The 21643-nt window shown below is 38.8% G+C and overlaps 2 protein-coding genes across 5 annotated transcripts in view; one reads left to right on the top strand and one right to left on the bottom strand.

Annotated features, from left to right (window-relative positions):
* Positions 1-21607, bottom strand: part of ANKMY2 (ankyrin repeat and MYND domain containing 2) — a 27799-nt gene extending 6192 nt beyond the window's left edge. For 2 of the 3 annotated variants that reach the window (XM_056484341.1, XM_056484342.1), the window contains exons 1-9: positions 21105-21330; positions 17887-17951; positions 10047-10185; positions 8157-8255; positions 5956-6116; positions 4745-4959; positions 3509-3644; positions 1701-1829; positions 1157-1298 (exon numbers count right to left, since the gene is read on the bottom strand). In XM_056484341.1, coding sequence (XP_056340316.1) covers positions 1157-1298; positions 1701-1829; positions 3509-3644; positions 4745-4959; positions 5956-6116; positions 8157-8255; positions 10047-10185; positions 17887-17951; positions 21105-21315 — 1297 coding nt within the window. In that variant the 5' untranslated portion in view covers positions 21316-21330. Of the gene's footprint in view, positions 1-1156; positions 1299-1700; positions 1830-3508; positions 3645-4744; positions 4960-5955; positions 6117-8156; positions 8256-10046; positions 10186-17886; positions 17952-21104 lie in introns of all 3 variants that reach the window. The other variant, XM_056484340.1, reaches the window with a different exon arrangement.
* BZW2 (basic leucine zipper and W2 domains 2) overlaps positions 20995-21643 on the top strand; it is a 56833-nt gene continuing 56184 nt past the window's right edge. The window contains exon 1 of one of the 2 annotated variants that reach the window (XM_056484344.1): positions 20995-21188. The gene's annotated coding sequence lies outside the window, so the exon portion shown is untranslated. Of the gene's footprint in view, positions 21189-21512 lie in introns of those variants that run through there. The other variant, XM_056484343.1, reaches the window with a different exon arrangement.

Below are 21643 nucleotides of genomic sequence, written 5' to 3'. Positions count from 1 at the left end.
CCTGTAGCTCAAATTACTTCAGTTTCAGTGTCTTGCTAACAGTCATAATCTGGTAAGGTCTATAGTGTGCTAGCCGTGTACCTGAATCAGTTAGTGGAGATTAACATGTAGATAATGGAGTAGAAACATAACCAAACATGTTAGCTTCCCTTTTTAGGCAGTGAGGGAGAAGAGGCATGCACCAAGATCCTGCCCTTCCTCTGAAAAGGACAGCACCTGGCCACTGACTCCTTCAGTAAACATGAACCTGCAAGGGCGTGTGTTTGGCACCAGTGTGAGGCATCACTGCTCACAGCTCAATATGTTTTGTTGTACTGGTACACAGGGATTTCTAATATCCTTGCCTCCAACTTTCACAGTCATCCTGATCCCATGTAACAGCAACTCTTGTAACAGGATCCACAGAGGAAACTGTTGAAAACTTCAATTATTACTAATTTATTACTGATTTATATCCTGCTATTTTAAGCACAGCTGAAGTGAACAACATTACCATTGTAAGGCAAGCATGATTTGTGCAGTGCACTTCTACAATCCTTAAAGGAAGGGAAATCCAGCAAGTTGTAAAAAAGAAAAAGTGATTTCATCCCCTACTTTCCTATTATTTTACTTGGAGAAATATGGGAAGGTGCAATACAGTGTTTATTCAGTTATTATGTTTTAATTACTTGTTTCTTGAAGGGAGAAAACCACCATGAGCAGTTTAAAGACTACAGCTTGCTTTCTTCACATTCGAAGCACACGGCACAATTAACTTGATACTGTGATTATGAAGAGAAGTATTATGGGAGATTTGACATCTACATTAACCTTTGCAACTGGAAGGAGCAGACTGCTTGCTTATTATCCAACTTGTCCTAACACCTCCAATAAAGTTCATTAAAGTTCTGCACCAGCTTGATTAAAGATCTGGATTTTGAAACAGTGCAGTGTAAATCAGAATACTTTCATTGTAGCAATCTGTGTAACTGCATCATTAAAAAACACATTGAGAAAGTATACAGCATTTGTAAATTGAAAGGCCAGAATCCCAACAAACTCAGCTTTGCTGTTACATTTCAAAGATTTTTTCCCAACCTCAGCTGTTACAATTTTAAGACCTGTTATATGATGCAGTTAACACAGCATTAGTTTCAGCAAGGGAACAGATTCTAACCTTTCTTTTGCTTCTTTTCTTGTTTCATTTTCTCTTTGGCAGCTTCTAGTTCTTGTTTCTCGTGAATTTCCTTCAGGGTCTTGCAGACTTTTTTATGGGTAAACCAGTGTATTTTCTGGCAGTTCTGGTCACAGTACATCACCTGAAAGTTACCAGAGCTATCAATTAATTTTCATGTATTAAAAGAATAGACAATTTCCTTGCATTTCTTACTGCAGCATCTATGCATAGCAATTAATGGTATTTTTAAAGCAATTTGTAAGGTCATATAGAGTGATTCTAATCTATATAAGAATCTATAAAGAACAGTTTTTTATTAACTCTTAACATACAGAAGTTTTACTCTTTCTTCATTGTTAAGTGTACACACTTGGAAATCCAAGTACTCCTTCCTACTTGTGAATTTCAGGCACCTTTCCTAGAAGAAGAAGACTTGAACATCTTCAGTGCAGGCATGAATGCCATCCTCCTAAGTCTACACAGTAAATAGGGAAGCATTCAAAATCCTCAGCACCCCAGTGGAACTATTTTCTTCAATTCTTACCATTTTACATACTGAGCATCTTTTGTCTGCTCCCTTTCCCCCACAAGTTGTACAGAATTCAGCATCCACAAAACCCACTTGGCCAGTAATTGCTTGTGTAAGAACAGAAAAAGCTGTGGGGTCAGAGCCCTGAAAGACAAGAGATATTAATGAGATTAAAACCCAGCACTGTTGTAGAGAGGGACGCTCAAGGGAAGACCAGAAATTATTAAGTCAGGTGTCGGTCTCACTGAAGTTGCTGCATTAGTATAAACATAAAACCAATTCACAGAACTTCAACTAACATGCACAACTTAAGATTTATCTTTAGATAAACTTTTATGTATGAAGTTAACATAAATCCTGAGCTTCTGTAATATTTCCTCTAAGTTTATTAATAAACTCCACATTCTTTACAACTGTAGATCCTATGCAGCAGATTTTTGCAGCTCAGTCTCTGTGCTGCCACACAAAAAAAATATCATTTGCTACTGTTGTGCTCAGTGCATGCAGGTGCTACAGACCAAATGGTCAGAATTCGAAATTTTCTACTATCTGGATGTTGTTTGCAGCATCCTTCCCATGCAATGCAAGCAGTAAGATTTAGGTAACCATACATTAAAACTATTCTTTTGGACACTAATATAAATATTTGGAAAAAAACAGCCAAGTTGTTCTGGCTGTAAGTCATTCCTTAAACTGTTAGGCTATCATGGAATATGTACAATCATAACTACTACAACAACACTGAGATGCTCAGACTAAATCCAAGTAATTGTACAATGACAAAGGTCAAAGGCTTTCACATAAATAAAAATTATAGTATCTCCTCCTTCTCATAAGGAGGATAATGGACAGAAATCCAATAGAATAAACTATCATTGTTTTAAAGCCAGAAAAGACTGCAGGCTCTCCTAAGAAAAAAAGCAACAGGAAGGAAAGTTGTAATGCATCACTGGGCTTATGTTTTCACACTGTGTTTATCTTTCTGGCTTAGACAAACAGTAGAGATTGCACTAAACCTCAGGACATTTTAGCAGACCTGGAGCCACTTAAGATGGAGGCTATATTTAATTGACTCTGAATAATCCAAACATGTCACAGGGTTGTTCCAATTCCCCAGTGTTTGTGTGTACAACATCTCGCTCTCAGAGACCAGAGGGAACATGCTCAAAAAAGAACAGCCACTCTTGTGTAAAATTTATTATGAAGCAATAAATAGCCCTAAAATGAAGAGTGTCTTAGCAAGACATAAGAGGACAACTGAGGTTAGATTTTTAACTCGTAATTTTGATTTCCTAATTTAGACATAAATTTTGCTGCACATTGCATTATCTTGCCTTTCCCTCTGTGACAAAAGGAACCTCACAGAACGTTTCTCCTTCTTCTACCATCATATATTACCAACTTCTTGTGTACAAATTAATACATTAAATCTAGGAAATTATTCAATCTTAAACTGAATTTAGACACTGTGAAAACAGAGTGCAAATTAAGCATCATTTTTGTCTGAATCTACCATTTCAATAAGTGAACTGGCATAGAAAAACTGAACAGACATCCCGGAGGAGGAAAAGAGAGCTCAGGGCATCAGTTTTCTTTAAAAGCTGAGGTATTTAAGCATTTGTTATGGGCACATGAAAAAAACACAAGTTGAAGTATTTTACAGCATTTTCCTGCCGTAAGTAAAATCCAGCTCCAGAGTTTAGGGATATCAAAACCCTTTGCTTAATATAATATGTTGCAGAAGCTGAGGACAGAAAGATGTCTCAATCTGGATTTACTATGCAAGTTCCTGAGAAAGGATTTGCTTGACAGGAAAAACTTACAATTTCAACGGGAGCAATACTTCTCACAAGCTGCTGGAGCAATGTAGCTTCACAGTAAGGAAACTTCCGGATACTTTCTCGAATTAGCTTCTCTTGATACACAGGGAAACCATCTTTATCTCTCCCTTTCAAGAGGCTAAATTTTTTTAAATGCATGTAAAATAAGAAATCACATGGTAAATATTCAAGAACAAACATATACTCTGTCCCCTTTCTGTATACAGAGAATAATTCATAATGATTTGGCAATTTCATATATTAAGTCCATATATTAAAATGCAAATGAAAGTGTCTTTATTCTAATGTACAATCATTATGAAATACACAATATATAAATGCATGCTCTGAAACCAGGACTTACTAATTCAGCCACAAAGAAAAATAATAATCTATAGGTAAACTATCTATACCTGACTAAAATATCACAATGCCTTGTGCTGTTTAAAAATGATCATTGTAATAATAACCACTGGTAAATGAACAATACCTTAAAACACAAATTCCACTTTAATAACATGTTATAGTCCTTACACCTCTTTGGCTACTATTTTTTATATGGATGACTGATGAACTATTCAATTTCATTATGTGAAAGCTGACTTCATAGCTTATTTTCAGTCCCACAGACGATTTCAGGAAAAATTTACAGAGATGTATGGAGAATGTGATCCTTCTAAAAGCCAGGTCACCTACTTGGAAATGTAAGATCAGGCAGCTGGTTTGTAACTCAGTAGATTTTGAAGATCTGTCTAAGTGATTTAAGAGTCTAAGTTTCATCCAGAGGCTGTGGGATTTGCAGTTCTCACTGGCTTAAGTGTTTTTGAAATAAAAATCTCAACCTGCATGACTGCTGGAGAGCAAAATGGCACAAGAAATGTTCCCAGGTGGACCATACTGGATACTGAGAAATTCTTTTTTTAAGCCTATCACTCCCCTCTTTTTCCATCACACATTGCTGCCTGCTGCTTCATGGTGTATATGTAAATGCCAAGTTCAAACCAGTTCCAGCAACAGCTGGAACGTTTCCTTTGTACCTTGGAAAGGACAATGTCACTTCAGACACAGAAAAAGGAGTGAGTGCCACCCTGAGGTAAATGCAGCTGGGATTATTTAACAAGTTATTTGTCATAGCCTTCATCCAAGCCAATCCAATCTATTCCTTCAGTTGTCTTTTTCCTGGTATCTGTAACACCAGGGCATACATGTGCCTTCAGACCTCTCTGCAGAAAAACTCACCTTTTGATAAACCCATCTAGTTTATCCTCTCGCTCTTTTAAAAATGTAATACATTTCTGGAAGATGCAACTGATGTAGTGCATTTTCATAGCAAGAACTTCATTCATGTCTTTCTGCTTCATGCATTTCTCACAAATGAGATCCAGAACCCTATAACATTTCTGCAGTGCTTCTACTTCGGCCAACAGAGGGTTCTCTTTCACCAGCAACACGATCTAGGAGAAAGATTGAAGAAAATGTAATCCAGTTAAGACTTGTTCATTGGCATTAAAGCTAATATATCTCAATGTAGATAAATTTCAGGGGAGTTTCTGATCTTCTTCTACTTCCTTCTTATGCAGTCTTCCCTTTCTTTTTATTTAGCACTGTTATTCCATATACTGCAATTCACAGTGCCCATACAAGAAAACATTTAAAACTAAGACTGGTATTAAAATAGCAATTTTTTTTTTTTTTTTTTTTTTTTTTTTTTTTTTAGAATAAGCACCTGAACAATCAAAACTACTTCTAAAGAAAGTTACAGAAACTATCATTCACTATCCTAAAATCTTTTTCCTTTTCAACATTAAAATAAATTGGACTTGAATGATTTAAGCAGTTTCACAGAACACATCAACACCTCACATAATTGTGGAATACTTCCTGTTGCCTAGTAAAGCACTGAATAAAATGTTCTAAGAGGAAACTGTATGCTCTACTCACTCAATTAGATACCACTGGTGCACTACTGTCTCTGTCTACTGCAGATACCTGGCTGGAAACTGTTAAAAATTCTGGACTTTGACTGGCAAGCCCAAGGAATTTATATTTGAATTTAGGTGTATTCACTTCTCTGAACTACACTGGAGGAGCAAACCATAAAAGACATTATTGTCAGCAATATCCTGGGAAGTAAAATAAACATTCTCTTGCACATACTTTTAGAAACGGCAGCAGTGGTAGATGTTACTGTGGCAAATCAGTGAGAAGGTAGGAAGATACATGCTAAATAAAGCATTGAGAGAACAATGAGATTTTGTTAAGCCCCTCAAGTGGGGCTGAGAAATAAAGCCAAAAAAGACAGCTATTTATGGTTACTGATACAAGAAGCAAGAATCTCTCCACTTAAAGATGTTTTTGATCTCTGTTGAACTTGCAGAAGAGCCAGATGCTTTCTGACACAAAGAAACAGCTCCCACACCAACGAACATACAATTTACGTATAACTCCACCTTGACAGGATGCATGTTGGTAGTAGTAATAATTTTATGCAGAGGCCCAGCTAATTTTACTGGCAGTTTTGGTTCTTTGTCTAAGCCTTGTGGTTTGGTATAGTAGTCCAGCCTTTCACGTGGAAAGAAGTTGTTGATGACAGTCACACAGTCATGTTGACCTAAAGGCACACAAGAAAAAAAATCATCACTGAAATAACAACAAAAAAAAATACTAAACTCAAATCTAATATAAACAATACAAGTGAGAATTACCCACATGAAAAGGAGTCTTGCGTGATATATTTTGAACTGCAAAGAGGCAACTCTTGTGTGTAGCTTTAATCTTGAATAAGTGCCATTAACTTACTGATTCCTAGCAGGGAATGCCCTCATGAAAATTCATTTTGAATATCCTGTCCGCTTCCTGCATCCTCTTTCCCTGGTAAACCACAACTAAGAATAGTTAGTCTGAAACTGTACTATTCTAGTAGTCACATACTGGTGTTATAATTTTTGAAGATAAGATTTTTCCACTTTGTACTCTAAAATTAATGACATTTACATTGAGACTCGTAAGTTTTCAGACCTGAAGCATATATAACTGTATTAACCTAAGGTGGGAGAAGTTATAAGAACAGAACATGCTTAAAATTTACCAAAAATAAAAGGACTGTAATGAAAGTAACAAGATGAGAAGCTACACCCTCTTCTTGTTTTCAACATTTGACAATACAATGGATTACTTGACTAAAGGGAAAGTAAAAATTATCTTTTCTAGTCCAGAACCACATTCTTTAAATTGATTGATTTGTCTTGGCATTAATCCTATAATCAGTAGAAGACACAGCCAACCAAATCTCAGCATTTAAAATCCTCCACTGTTTTAGAAGAGACAGCTCTGAGCTAATAGAGCACAGTATAAGACAAATGACAGAGGAAGAAGTATCCTCACTTCCCACACATAGGCAGATGAATTAATGTTGATTGGACAAAGAATAAAAAAAGGAACAGGAATGGATTCCAATGTGCAGACTTTGACAAAGTAGTGTATCTCAGCATGCCTGAAAATATTTATGCTACCTTGGTGATGTGATGAGATTTTAAACAATAATTCTCAAATATTATGTTGGAGATAATATTTCCCATTCACTCCATAGAACATCACATTGGAAAAGACTCTCCAAATCCAAAGGATGATTAATAGGAATAGACTTTTCTCATACATCAAGTGAATAGTTAAGGCTGCTCGAACCTCAAGTGAGCAACGTCAGCCTTTTCTTCTTTAAAATAGCAGAAAGAAATACAATGGAACCTGAAACTTAGCACTAAACCACTATTCAAGGAAGTAAATCTAAATGGCAAGGTTGGCTTGAATTCAGAAAGGACTTGAAAGGGAATTCTCAGGCATTTAAACACCATGAGAGGGTCGTGTTTGAAAGAAAATACATGTCCTCATTTTGGGTTTTTGGGAAGCAATACCTGTGCCATTGAAAATTACTCATTTTAACCTCATAATATTTTATCAGTTCTCCTTGCTAGAGAAATAGTGGAACATTAAGTCAGGAGCCTAGTATTGTCAAGGAGGGTAAAAAATTTAAAAACAGCTTATAAAAACAAACAAAAAAAGACCAAAAAAAACCCCCACAACATCAGCAAAAAAGCCTGTTGCATGTTTTGCCACAGATAATTCTGCATGCTGGAATGACAAATCTTTATCTTATTCTGGTGAAGTTCAGGTCAGTAAGTGGTGACTACCTCAGAAGAGGCTCCAAGACTTCTCCCTCTCCCAGAAGCTGGAAAAGGTCAGGGGGTGGCTCACTGCCAGCACACAGCTGCAAAGCCCAGCTGAGTTTCTGACCCCCTGCACTGTGGTTGTATTTTCCCACAATGGAAGCTCCAATTAGAACTTGGTGCTACACTTCAGACCCCTCCAATGTAACCAGCTTCCTCTTACCATTTCCAAAGTGGTGACATTGCAAAAACTTACACACTTGAACACAGCACCTGTTCTCACAGGTAAGATCATCTGTGGTTTCAGGAAATCAAACATGGGAAGAGAACACAAATTGACTCTTACCATGATGAGATGTTGAAAACAAAGCTCAACAATCTGTCAGTTCAGAACAGGTCATTAAATAATGTTTCTCTAACAAAAAGCATAAGAATCTAACACTTTACTTCTTTAGGAGTTTAGGAAATTATAATAATTTTCATCTTACCCACAAAAGCAGCCATCTGAGCTGCTGTCCTTCCCACAGAGTTGACAACATCAGTTTCTGCTCCAGCCTCTAACATCATCCAGGTGATTTCTTTATTTCCTGAATTTGCAGGAAAGATAGGGGGAATTAACAAATAAGAACTTGTAATTCTCTATGCTTCAGAAAAAGATGTACTGAATTTGTTAAAGACCAGGAACAACACTAAAGAAAATGAATGTTCTTAATGTCGTTATTTTAAGCGTGGATTAAAGGCAAGGCATGTGTTTATTTAGAGTTCCAGCTGGTGTAACTCTGCTCTCTGTAATGCACAATCAGCTTCCCATTAAGCTTATGGGAGTCATACTCATGAAGCTACACTAGAGCTTGGTCTCTCTGGAAAGCAGTATAGAGAGAAATTCTACTAATCTAGTTTAACAGTTCAGCTACATTCGCTTTTCTAAGAAGAAAAACACATTCAGGACTACGATGTAGCAGGAACACAGTGAACAGAACAGATTGTTCCTTTCTCCACAGTGGGAACTGGGTGTTCAGACTGGGCTAAATACCAAGTAAAATGAAGCTAAAATTTGATGGGAAGATTAGATTACTTAATTGGTGCCCTTCAGAGACTAAAAAAGGACACTTGTCACCACTCCTGCAAGTTCTGCTTTCAAAGGTACTCTTACTTTATCCATTTTTGTGCAGATGCTAAGTACAGAAAAGTGAATACAAAAAGGGGATGGTGGATGAAAATGAATGTTTAAAAACAAAGTCACTGCGTCAGGAGTGCTCATGTACCTTTTGTGCTCAGAGATAACAGATCCTAAAGTCAACATTCAGAAGCTTTCACACCCAGAATGACTGGTTAAAAGCTCAGCTATGAGAAAATTGTAAAAATTCAACGTTTTCCATAAAGCTGCAGTCATTGAACAGCCTTTAAACGTTTGTTCTCATGTCTTTGCTGCAGCTGTGATTTTGCTCAATACCACAGAACACTGGAATTTCCCAAATGCTTCTAGTTGTAGCTGAAAAACAATCTGATGATCTAGTTATGGCTCATATACACATATAAGCCTTTATTTTTTTCATACTTACAATGAAAGAAGGCAGTTTAAACTTTACCTGCTAAGAAAACTGACCCCTCTAGAATCACATTTTTGGGAAGACATAAGTGGCCTAGTAAAGAAGATACTTAAAATAACCTAACATTCCCAAATAAATTTTTTTCCCCAGAAGGAACACCGTTTTAAGGTAGTATCTTTTTCTCACTCAAGGAAATTACTGTTCCATCCATCAGGGAAAAAGAATAGCAAGAGGAAAGATGAAAACCATCACTTGAGACAGGAAAAGATATATACAGCTGTAAGAACTCTCATGAAAAAAAGTAAGAGAAGAGTAAAAACTATCGTGGGAAAACATGTTTTTAAATCTACTAAATACATTCTTAAAAGCCCACATGATAGTTGGAAAAATAATGTAGGAGAAAGACAAAATTTGAAAAATACTGGATTGAAAATTCTCAAACATTACCAAAAGCTACTGGTGCAGCACCATTTTCAGTGTAATACAGTCTAAGTAAACAGAATGTATCCCACTACACAAGAAAACTCTCCCAGGAAAGTGAATATTGAGATCTCTAACAAACAGGACAAAGTAGGTACAGGACAAATAGACTGTATGCCTCAAAATGCTGAACAAAATAAATTATTATATGAGCCTGAACAGAAGCTCTCTTGTTGCACTGCCCACAGGATTCTGCTGGTCATGACATAGTTGCATAGTTCACATAAATAACAGCAAACCTGAATAATAAAAGCATATAAACACTTTTACATTATTAACTTATGGCAAATTGTGCCCATTGATGTCACAAAAATCAGTAAAAGTGATCTGAGTTTAGTAAGAAGTTACCTGAAAGCCCAGCAAACATCAAGGCAGTGTATCCATGCTCATGTTCATTGCAGTTTACATCAGCTCCATGTCTCAAGAGCAATCTGCACATGTCCACCTTCCCTTTGTAAGCTGCGTGCATCAGAGGGGTCATGCCATGCTGCCAAAAGAAAGGAGAAGCAAGAAGCATAGAAAAAGAATGTTACATCTCTTGATCTTCATACCACCAATTATTTTTACTTGGCCATACATATTCAATATAACTACCAAAACCTGACATAGTATTCTATTTACAAAAAAACCTCACAAAATCTTGATGAAAAAATACGGTTACTAACATGCAGCAGATTTCCATGTCAGTTTTCTGATTATGCTGTGCTATAGATTTGAAAACAGAGTAGTGTTGAACAAATGAAAACCATTTACAGACAATTTATCATTGTCTTTTTATGTAAGGCATTAGTGTTGAAGACAACTAATGTTTCTGTAGTTGGAAAAGCTTAGTTTAGAAAACTTGCTAGCTTCCTACATTATTCTTTTCTCCCCTGCTGTGGTTTATATGATAAACAGTAAGAAAACCAGAAAAAGGTTGTTGTTATTTCAAACATTACAAAGATTTGCTGTCTCTGAAACCCATCTTGCCCATTTTTAGTCACGATTTCTGGAAATTCTGCCATCCACCTTTCTCCCACTTGTCAACCCTTTTGGCATTGTGCCCATGATCAGCCAGAGCCCTGAAAGCCCTCAAAGACACACATCTTTTGTCAGACTTTTACAAACCTGGCTGATTTGATCAACTGCCCCAGCACAAAAAGGATTCACTTCAGAATGGGAGGACTGAGGTGCAATTAAAAAGCTGGGCAAATCTCAGAAGAAATTTTCAGAAATTTTCAGAAACTAGGGTGAACTGTTAGTGCAGGCTCTCTTCCCCTGCATTTTCAGAATATAGTATGCTTTTTCCAATATACTGTTTATCTCACTTAACATCAGGTCAGGATTAATGTTATCAGCCAAGACACCTTAATTGCCCAAGAGAACCCTCCAACACTGCATACCAAGGAGAATGCTTTAGTTTGTTCCCGAGGAAAAGCAAAATGGCATTCTGTTGCTTTGCCAGCCAAGTCTGTGTGCCTGAGTACATTCCTGTACATCATTACTGCAGCTCTGTAAATGCCTGATAATGTGATATTCTGAAATAATGTAATTGTCAGTTTGAGCCTTCACATATTACTCATTTCAATTGATGGCTGAGTGAAACCCAAGTAAGTTTAAATAACCAGCATAATTTCCAAAAAAAATTCTAAAAGTGAGGGAAATTGGAAAAGTTAAAAGTATAATAATTTTAAGGTATTACAGTTTCATTACTTTCCATACTAACTAGAAATAATACAAAGTGCTTACTTGATGCATTTTATTTTAGTAACCCACATATTTTGATAAACTGCAATATAAACTGCCAGTGAAGAAACAAAATACCTAAAGAGATCACTTCATGAATATGAAATAGAATGCTTTTGCTAGATTTCATTCGGGGTGTCACAAAAGTTGAATTAAGACTTTCTGTGCTACTATATAAAATATATTTTATTAAATCACATTTCATAATGTCACATCAAAAGCAATTTTACAGGCCAATCCCAGTCTGCAGTCACAGTAGGGATTTTTCTCCTTTAGCAGCACAGAAAGGTACCGCAGTAAGAGAATATAAACACAGCACGGTTTTTGATGGGAGAAAGAATTTTTATAAAACAATGACTTTAAGTTTGGTTATATCTTGAAAGCCAGTTGTTTCAACTAAGATCTGAAGATTATATGGCAAAGTAAAAAACGGGTTTGTTTTATCCTCTCCTCCCAGAAGTTTCTAAAATCCTTTGATTAAATTTGGAAGTGTCAGGTTGTGGCATGGATCAAAACAAAACTGTATCAGGTAGAAAATATGTGGTTAGTTGCTATAAAATCAGATTTAAAGTCTCATTAATACCATTTTTTCACATTCACAACAAACGAAAGAGGGTCAGGCTAGACACAAGTTTATCTGGAAATGCATGGTATCCTGTATTATGTCCCTACACTGAAACTGGCTTGACTGCAAATACTTTTCTCAGAGGCACTTTTCTCATCTCTGTTTTCTAACAGATGGCATTTGGATTGTCAATACAACAAACTTAAAAGACAAAACTTGCAGATGGTTTATTAAGCATTCAGATGAAACATATTTTTGTTCCACTACAAAACGTCATATGAAGGATCCTTTTTCCAGCAGTTACCATGCAACGTTCTTCTGCCAAAAAAAAACGCCCCCCCCCCCAAAAAAAAAAAACAAAACAAAAAAACAAAACAAAAAAAAAACCAACAAAATTGAGCTTTTTAATCTTATTCCCCAGGACAAAATCGAATCCTTCCCTGTTTTTTTTTGCAGGTATGTTACATGGTAACATCTCTCCTCTTCTGCAGGGCTGTAAGTATCTTGTATGTCTACCATACAAGAGGAATAGAGTTTGCAGTGCGTCTAAAAATCACTTCTCTTGACTGGGTTCTCCAGCTGACCAACCAACAAGGCCTTGCTGGCACAACAGGGCTCTTGGCACAGCCAGCCTGGCCATTAGAGACCATCTTTTCCAGTTCCTCACACTGAAAATAACCCAAAAGCAGACTGAGGAATGGGATTCCAAGAACTGCTGCCATGGTGGGGAAGTCAATTGATGAAAAAAACCTCAAGCAATGAACTATAGGGTCAGTGGAAGGGCAGGTAGATGAGTACCAGAACCAGGGAGGGGTTGGACTCCACCACCAGACACAGAGGAAGAAGAAAGCAGGTCAATCTCTCTCCAGCATCCAGCTGAGGTGTGCTTGAATGGGATGAATAAAAACAAATTTATAAAGATAATAAACTGGAAAAGCAACCTTCTGCCTCCTAGGAGCTACAAAGAAAGCTTCCAACAAAACTCCTGCTCAGCCTTCATCAACCAGTGGAACGGGGAAACACAGGACAGCTAGGGAACATGAAGTGGGACAAACAAACAAACAGTACACAAATGATCTCCCACTCCAGTGACATGTACTTATTTGGCACAAAACCTCTCCATTTTGTGAACATTTAAACATTCATGCTGACTGCTAAGAACACAGACATCATGTGTATTGTTTTGCGGATAACATGATGACAATTCACCATGGAAAAAGCCACATTAAACCTGTGCTACTCGAGTGAAAAGCACAACCCAAGCACTCCCACGCTCACTTCCCCCTTCTCCTCAACCTTGTCAAGATGTGGCAGACAGGCTGGATCACACTGGAGCAGTCCCTCAGCAGGTACTGGGGTACACTAAGACATTGCACATGTGAGTGCCAACTATTTAAGTAGAGCAGGAAAAGTAAAAAAAAAAAAAGGAAAGGGAAAGGGCTGTCAAAACCCTAGCTGAAAAACTGCTGTAGACACTTATATGCCAGCAATACTAAAGCATTCACCTCTCCCTTTCTAAGCTCATTTTCCAATGAGGAATGTAGTCCCACATCAACACAGGAAGAGTGTCTTATTTTACCCTTTAGATTCAGGCAACAGTTTAAGTCAGAAAATTATAACAAAACACATAACTCTAGGTTTGGCTTTTACTTGAAACAGTATTTGGGACATTACTGAAACTGATGTAAAAAGAACAGGTGCTACAAGGCAGGAATACTTGTTGATGTATATCTTCAAAATCAGCTCTCTGGTACCAAATGCTGCTAGTCTAGAAATATAACTTGACACTCTCCTGGATGAAAGCCTTTAGAAATTTAACCATTCAAGCTTTTGAATAAGACTGCCCTTGCACATCTTAAATTTCCTAAAAGCAGGATTTGGAAGGAGGTCAACAGTTACATGCACAAATGATTTTAGCTGTAGCTAAATATGGACTAATTAGAACACAAAACATTATTCAGTAAGTGCTGGTCACAGCTATGGTTCTCCTTTACAGTCATCCTGCTCAGCTGCTGGTTTCACATCTGTAAAACATTAGATTCCTCTGATGATCTTTCAGTTCACCTGCAGTGATGAAAAGTTAAAGCCTAAATCAATCAACAACCTGAATTGAAACCAGATAATTCTTACTAGCAGTGGAGTTTTCTTTGGTTTGTGTATTTTGAAGTACTACATAAAAAACATCAAAAGATAAAACTCTTCCTCTTAACAAAGGTCAAGGATCTGGGCATTTTCTGCTAGCATAGGATATTCAGACTAGAATAGCAAGACAGATTACCTGAAGAACCCTCCATTGAACATACTCAGTATGAGTGAAGCTGCACACATCTCAGCCATGAATAAGCAGGCTGCTGTTGTAATTCCCAGGAAGCACTTGGTTCTGTAGCATAGAGAAGGGGACTGTTTCTAAATTATGTATTACGGAACTGAACAGCTGAATTACCAAACGAGAGGAAAGAAGTAATGCTGCTAATGCCAGATGATAGTTCTCTATGTAAGAAGATTATGAACAACCTTACAGCTATTTCAAATAGAGAAAAATTATGCACTTTTTAGGTCAAGTCTGTTGGCTTGATCTGCAGAAAATAGGGCATATAGTAACTACAGTGCTCCATTGCAACCTTAACTACCAACAAGACCAGAAGAAACTTCCATACCTGGAGAGGCCAGGTGCTTCCTTGAGTCTGCCTTTCTGTAACAATCTGAAATATTTTAGCCACATGATGGAGTTCAAGTCAGCAAAGTGCTGACAAAAAGTCACAATATTTACAAGCTCTGGACTCTCAGAGGAAAGAAAAGTTCTGAATACTTTCTCCCAAACTAAGTTATTAGTTATTATAATTAGGAACCAGTTCACTTAAAATGGGACAAAAAATTACTAAGCAGTGTGCATTTAAGTTAAATATATTTGCATTTATTTGACATCCATTTCTACAGCCTATGTATTTGCCCTAATGTTTCAGGAGACCTCAACTTAAATACCCCTGAAGTTTTAAAGCTGCAAAACTGTTGAAGACCAGTTTTGCAGAAAAGCCACTGCATTTCTTTGTTTTCACAGAGTGATTAAGCCTAAATATTCTTCCTTTGTCTACCTAAATCCACAGAGACACAACAAAGCAATTTATTTGGTCAGAAAGAGTGTTGAGAAAAAACAGGACTGTATCTGCTGGGTATCTCCAACCTTCTGGAAGATGGGCATCTGGGAAACTCATTGGAGTGAAGGGATCTTACTCTGTGCTGACACTCCCAGCAGAGCTTGGCAGACAGCAGGAGGTAAAGAGTATGAGACAGTCTTGGAACAAGGGCAGGAAAAGCAAGCAGACTGAGAAGAGTAATTTTTTATTTTTAAATACATGTATCAACAGCAGAAGCAATGCTGAAAATACTGCATTCAGCTCATATGTATGTTTTTGAAATAAGAAGCCAAAACAACTGGAAAGCATTTGAAAAAGAGCCACTGTTATAGCTCACTTGCTGCAGAAATGTAACTTCAGGTAAGATACTTAAAAGATCACTGCATCTGGAAGATGTTAAAATATGACTTGTCTAAAGGTACATAGAGAAAAGACAGCTGATTGTTAGTAGTTTTTAATCTACAAGAAAGCAGATCCAAGCAGTTAGGGTATATGGTCAATCAGAAAATGAAAGGAACAGATTATGTATGTTTTCTTTAAATTAGGAAGTGCACTATATATTAGCCTGCTTCTGGATGCTGTGACTTCTTCAGCCTGAAATTATTAAATAGTGATTACATGCTTGCTGTACCACAGTTAGAAGACAGAATTACATTAAACTTATTTTAATATATATATAAATAAGGAATCCCTGAAGATGAAATGCTTAGGTATTGAAGTGGGAGCTCAATTCAGTTAAGAACTCATTTCCATCCTTAAAGACTTTTTTACGTGAGAGAATCCACAAAATAAAATAAGTAATAGTACTACTATAAATATGAGTTTCAGGATAAGCAGCTAAGGCAACAGAGAAAAAAGTAAGACCTGATGTACTGAGAGAAGTCTCCAGTTGTGGCGGCAACAATAACAGATGAAGCTGATGTTTAACTGGGATTTCACACACTTATGTATAGATATTAGAATAAAACATTGGAGCAAAAATGGGTTATAAAAGAAAAATTGTAAAGCTGACATGGCTGATGGAAAGAAATCTAAACAAATCTGAATCGTTTCCTGTTTAATATGCATGATTACACACCATTCTTGGGGATAAAAAGGAGTCTGCAAGAAGTCCATTGCATGAACTTTAAAGTTTTATGGGCCTTATGTGTATTTAGTCAGATGTGAGCCTTAGGCAAATACTGTTAATACTATTTCTATAACAATAGCCTGAGGCATTACTCAGATATGGTTCATTTGAATAAGCTATATCCTCTCAACACTAATCCTGGATGTTGCACTAACACTGCAGCAAGGCTGCCATCATTCAGCACGACTTCAGCAAATACACTTAAGGATGTCTATACAATAAAGCACACTTGCATTGTATCTTGGGTTCCTAAAGTTCACTGTAAAGCTTAGTTTGACTAGTTTTACAGAAATTTGTTGAAATTCATACAATAGAAATTCAGGTTTAGTATTTAACTTAAGAACAATCAGAAAAATTGATCTTTTGGCAGGAAAAAAAAAGGCTAACAATACCTCATGAAGATATCTGGAAAAAAAGAAGTGGCAATTTTTCTCCATTCAGCATTCATGAGACCACATCTACAATATCCCCTGTCCCATCCTGAGCCTATCAGTGCAACAAAGATATGGATAAACTGCAACAAAATCAATGGAGTACCACCCTACACGGTAGGAACCTCAGCACTTGTGCAGTGAAGAGAGGCTGCAGGAGCTGGGCTTGCTCAGCCTGGAGAAGAAATAGCTTTGGTGGGACCCAAGAGCAGCCTGCCAGAGCTGACAGGGACATCATTGAGAAGACAAACTCTTCACTTATGGTGGGAGGAGGGCAAGAGACACCGAGCCTAAGCTGAGGTTCAGAGATAAGTGAAACACTTTTTCACTGTAATGACCGTAAGAGAGTAGAACAAGTTGCCCACAAATATTGTGCATCTCCATCCTTAGAGATTTACAAGGCCAGACAGGTCAAAACTCGGAGCAATCTCATCTGACCCTGGAGCTAAAGCTGCTTTGAGCCAGAAGCTGAACTAGACACACTACCAGAATTTCCCAGTGATTCCTATGAAATTATAAAGCTGTGAAAAAAACACAAATTAACATTGAAATTGATAAATTATACATGGATTTAACATGCATGATGGGGAATTAGCTTTGCTTGCATGTTACATTTCATATTAATTTAGCATGCTTTAGAAAAACATTGTAAAAAGAAGAAACATGAATATCAGGTAAGGTTCCTTTCTCCACGAACTTATTCCCATCTTCAGGTAGCACTTGAGGATTTAATCTTCTACTACGTGTCTACCACACCTACCTGTATAAAAGGCTGTGGTTCAATTTCTGATTGGGCTACTAACCCTCCAAGTTTATGGTTTGACAATGACAGGGCTTTGGCAATGCTGTGTCTGCCACATAGGGACTAAGCAGAGGAACTACTGCTTGTGAAGGTGACAAGAAATCAAGGAGCACCCTCATGTGTTTTGCTGCAGTGTTTATCTTTCCTTACAAAGCTCATGCTGGAACTTGAGACAAAATACAGTGCAGTCCTTTAAGTAACATTAAACTTCCTTTAAAAACCAGTAAGAACTCTTCAAAGGTTCATTATTCAGCTGCAGGCTGGAAATATCTTGACAGTAACTCTGATTTTCAGGGCTATAGCAATTGCTATTAGAGCAATGTTATTCAACAACATGAAGGCCTTCAGACCTAGCATTTTCCTTATTAAACTCAGCATAAAGCTTGCAGAGTTTTGCAGTACCTCATCCAGGCAATTGACACGGACATTCTTGCTCCCCAGCAGCCTTCCAGCCTCCTCGGTGTTTCCTTTGGTTAAAAATAAAAAGACACAGAAAGAAAAGGGGATGAGAAATAGAATAAACTGAGAACCTGGACAAAAATGGTAATTTTCATTTCTCATTAGAATCAAAATCTTTGTATGTTAACTGCCTGGGATGTAGATTAACCACCAATAAATTGATTGCACTTAGTGAAGAAGCCTAGGAATAAACAGTGTTATGTTCTAGAAGATAAAAGCCAAGAACTCACAACATCAGATAGCAGTTGGAAAGCATAAACTACAAGTAAACATCCATTTTTTGTGAAGTAACTGACCTACACACACAGGAATGGGACTCACAAGTCTCATCATAAACATGAGAAGCACATGAACAGCTCTGAATGAGTATAATGATACTGAGCATTTTAACACATTATGCTCTTTGGAGCATCTTTTGTCTAAAAGAGCTGTCTACATTCTCAAAAAAAGAAATTACCTCACTTCAAAGACTTTTTTGTTTGAATGAAACATGCTCTATCATTTATTCATGCCATTTTTCCTGTTTCAATTTGAAATTTGCAACATATCATTCACAGGAGTGGAATGAAGTCACTTTTGGTAATAGAGAATAGAGACAGAAAGGATAAGGATCCAGATAGCTTGATTGTTGACATTCCTAAAAATTGCCAAACACATAAGTAGACAGAAGTCTTAAATAAAAGTGTCAGGAAAAAAACAGGCCACATCTGTTTCTCAATTCCTTATCAAAATCCTTTTGGCTAAGCCACAGTTCCAAGAACCTGATACAAAGCCCATTGAATGACTATTCAGATATTGCCAATGCAGCTTCTACAGGCACAAACAAATAGAAATAAAAGAACATTCCTAGAGTCTGAGTTTGGAGAATATTTATTGCAAACTAACAGAAACTTCTAATTACTGATTCAATCATAAGCAAAGCTCTTTCAGCAGTGATGTGCTTAATAAAAATAAGCACTGCATCTCTTATTTTAATGATTTCCATGTTCACCTTCACTCTTTTAGAAGGAGCAATTTTTCAGCAAAACAGCTCTTGCAACTTCAGTTTTAGCTAAAAATCCCATTAAAATACTAAAAATAATTTCATTTCATAAGGTTTTTTCATGTGGTTTAACTACATTTTAAACAATTTTTCTTTTAATTTATTAATTTAAGGAAAAAAAGACAATCACCTGAGTCATCTCACACACTTGAAAAAGACCCCTGACTGACAATCAGGAAACTATCCACTACCTTACTCCCCCAGACATACATATATTCTAAACATGTTAAAAGCTTCTTAATAACTGAATCAGTTTTCAGAATAATATCCCAGCCAAAGAACAAAGAACGGTAAGATAAAGTCTTCAAGCAAATTTTAATATAAGCAAAGCAAAGTTGCATTTACCAACTCAGAGTTCTGTATGACAAAACACTGAAGGATTTTCAAACAAGACACTGAACTGTTGTAAATCAGACTTCTAGAACTGGCCAAAGATAAAAATTGGAGCCAGTCTCCCCATAGTGGTGGCATGGTAGGAAGCCAAGAGGTAACAGGCAGCAGCTGAAATAAAAGGAAGCTTCAGACTGGATACAAGGAAAAACTATGAACACAGTAAAGCAAAGAGGTTGCCCAGAGACACTGTACAGCCTTCCTCCTCGGAAGTTTTCAAGACCTGACGGGATGAAGCCCTAAGGAATCACATGTGACTTCACAGCTGATGTGTTGTGAGCAGCAGGTTGGCCTAGAGACCTCCTGAGGCCTCTTCCAACCTGAATTATCCCATGACCCTAATCAGAAGCTTTAGGTAAGTTAGACAGAGGTGTCTGCAAGACTAAGGTCTGCAACTCTTATTAAAGTGAGTCAATTAAAGTGGTTCTGGTCCACAGTAAATTCACTGCTGACTGTCCTATGCTTGTGTCTCTGACGCACAGGAACATTTTAATACAACTGAGAATGAAGTGTAATAAAACTTTCACGAGTTCAAATTGCCTGGAAACTATACATAGTAATGTATGGAACACAAAGTAATTTTAGTTTACCACCAACTAACAAATGTTGCTTATGATTTTCAAAATACCAGTTGGAGGATAACTATTTAGTCGGGGTTACAAAATTCACATTGCTGGACCAGGAAACCTATAAGACAGAAAGTTCCCCTGGCAACAAGCACGTGTGCCAGATAGTGCGAAGAAACTGTAACACCCACATGAAATGCAAAATCACAGAATGGGTCAACTTAGAAGGGACCACAGTGATCTGTCCAACCTCCCTGCTCAAGCAGGCTCATCCTAGAGCACATGGCAGAGAACTGCATCCACAAAGTTCTTGAGAATCTCCAGTGAGGGAGACTTCACAACTCTGGTTAATCTGTTCCCACGCATGGTCAACTGGACAGTAAAGAAGTTTTTCCTCTTCTTCAGGTGGAATTTTCTGTGCACCAGTTTCTGCCCATTGCCTCGTGTCCTGCAGCTTGGCATCACCAGGAAGAGCCTGGCTCCATCATCTTGACACCCTTCCTTCATACAGACATTGATCCCCTCTCCTCTCTCTAAGAGGCCAGTACAAGGGACAGTAAAACAGAACATCATAAGAGATAAGAGGTGCACAACACCCCAAACAAGCTCAAGTTATTCCCAATGTGAGAATAACACGTCTGCAAAGACGCCCTGGTATGGTAACACCACGTGGAGAAAAACCTTACAGCACGCTAGAAGATTGGACTATCCCCAAGAAAACTAATTTTTTTTTTGGCAGTGGACACTCACACCAATAATTCAGCAACCAACAGACATTGCCAATAAGACGCAAGCTTTCCTTGGCAGAGTTAGACCCGCCCAGTTGAGCTTCCCAGCTCGACTAGCACCGCAAGGTGCCCCCACTGCACTCCCCGGGCGGCGCGGGCCTGCCCGAGAGGGAAGCAAACCCTGGGAACAGCCACTCTGCCCGGCAGGGAGAAGGGCGCCGGCCCGACGGCGGGGCGGGAAGGCGGGCGGCCCTCAGCGCCGGGACCCGAGGAGCGCGGCCGGGGGCGGGGGAGCCCGCGGCGAGCGGCCGGTAACGGCGCCTCACCCGCCGCCCCCAACGTGTGGGGACACGAAATCCCTCCCGGGGCACGGCCAGCGGGGCCCGTGGGAGCTGCGGCCCGGGGCCGCGAGCGGCGAGGGCCGGGAGGGCTCACCTGTGGCGATCACTGCCAACAAGTCCTTCTCCTCCGCGCTCAGGTCGCCTTTCCTGGGGGGAGCCATCGCGGCCCCCGCGCACGGTAAGGCGGGATCAGCCCGGGACGGCACCCGCAGCAACCCCGACCGCGGCACCGCCCCCGCCCCGCTCCTCATGGAGCCTTCCGCCCGCAGCCCCGCCCTGCCGGGGCCGGCCGCGGGGCGAACCATTCCTGCCCAGCGATGGGGGTCACTGCGTGCCAGCCTCTCGTACTCCGCCAGCTTCCCACCCGGTGCTGTTGGAGAGAAGGAGTCCGTCCGCTCTTGTCCCTTGTTTTCAATTTAGAAATGCATTCCTCTTTTCTTTTGTCTCCCCGTTTTGGCTTATTCGAGGCTCCTTCGTTCCTCCCCCCCGGGGAGGTGCCGGGAGTGGTGCGGGCGGGCGGAGGCGCCGGTGTGTCAATGTGTCCGTCCTTCACTCCTCCATTGTCTCCCGCCGTCGCCGCTGCCGTCGCGCTCGCTCGCCCTCCCCGCCCCGGACCGCGCAACCACCGGACAG

This window comes from Oenanthe melanoleuca, chromosome 2 (assembly GCF_029582105.1).
Source record: "Oenanthe melanoleuca isolate GR-GAL-2019-014 chromosome 2, OMel1.0, whole genome shotgun sequence".
Classification (NCBI taxonomy): domain Eukaryota; kingdom Metazoa; phylum Chordata; class Aves; order Passeriformes; family Muscicapidae; genus Oenanthe; species Oenanthe melanoleuca.
This window is presented reverse-complemented; position numbering and strand designations above follow the sequence as displayed.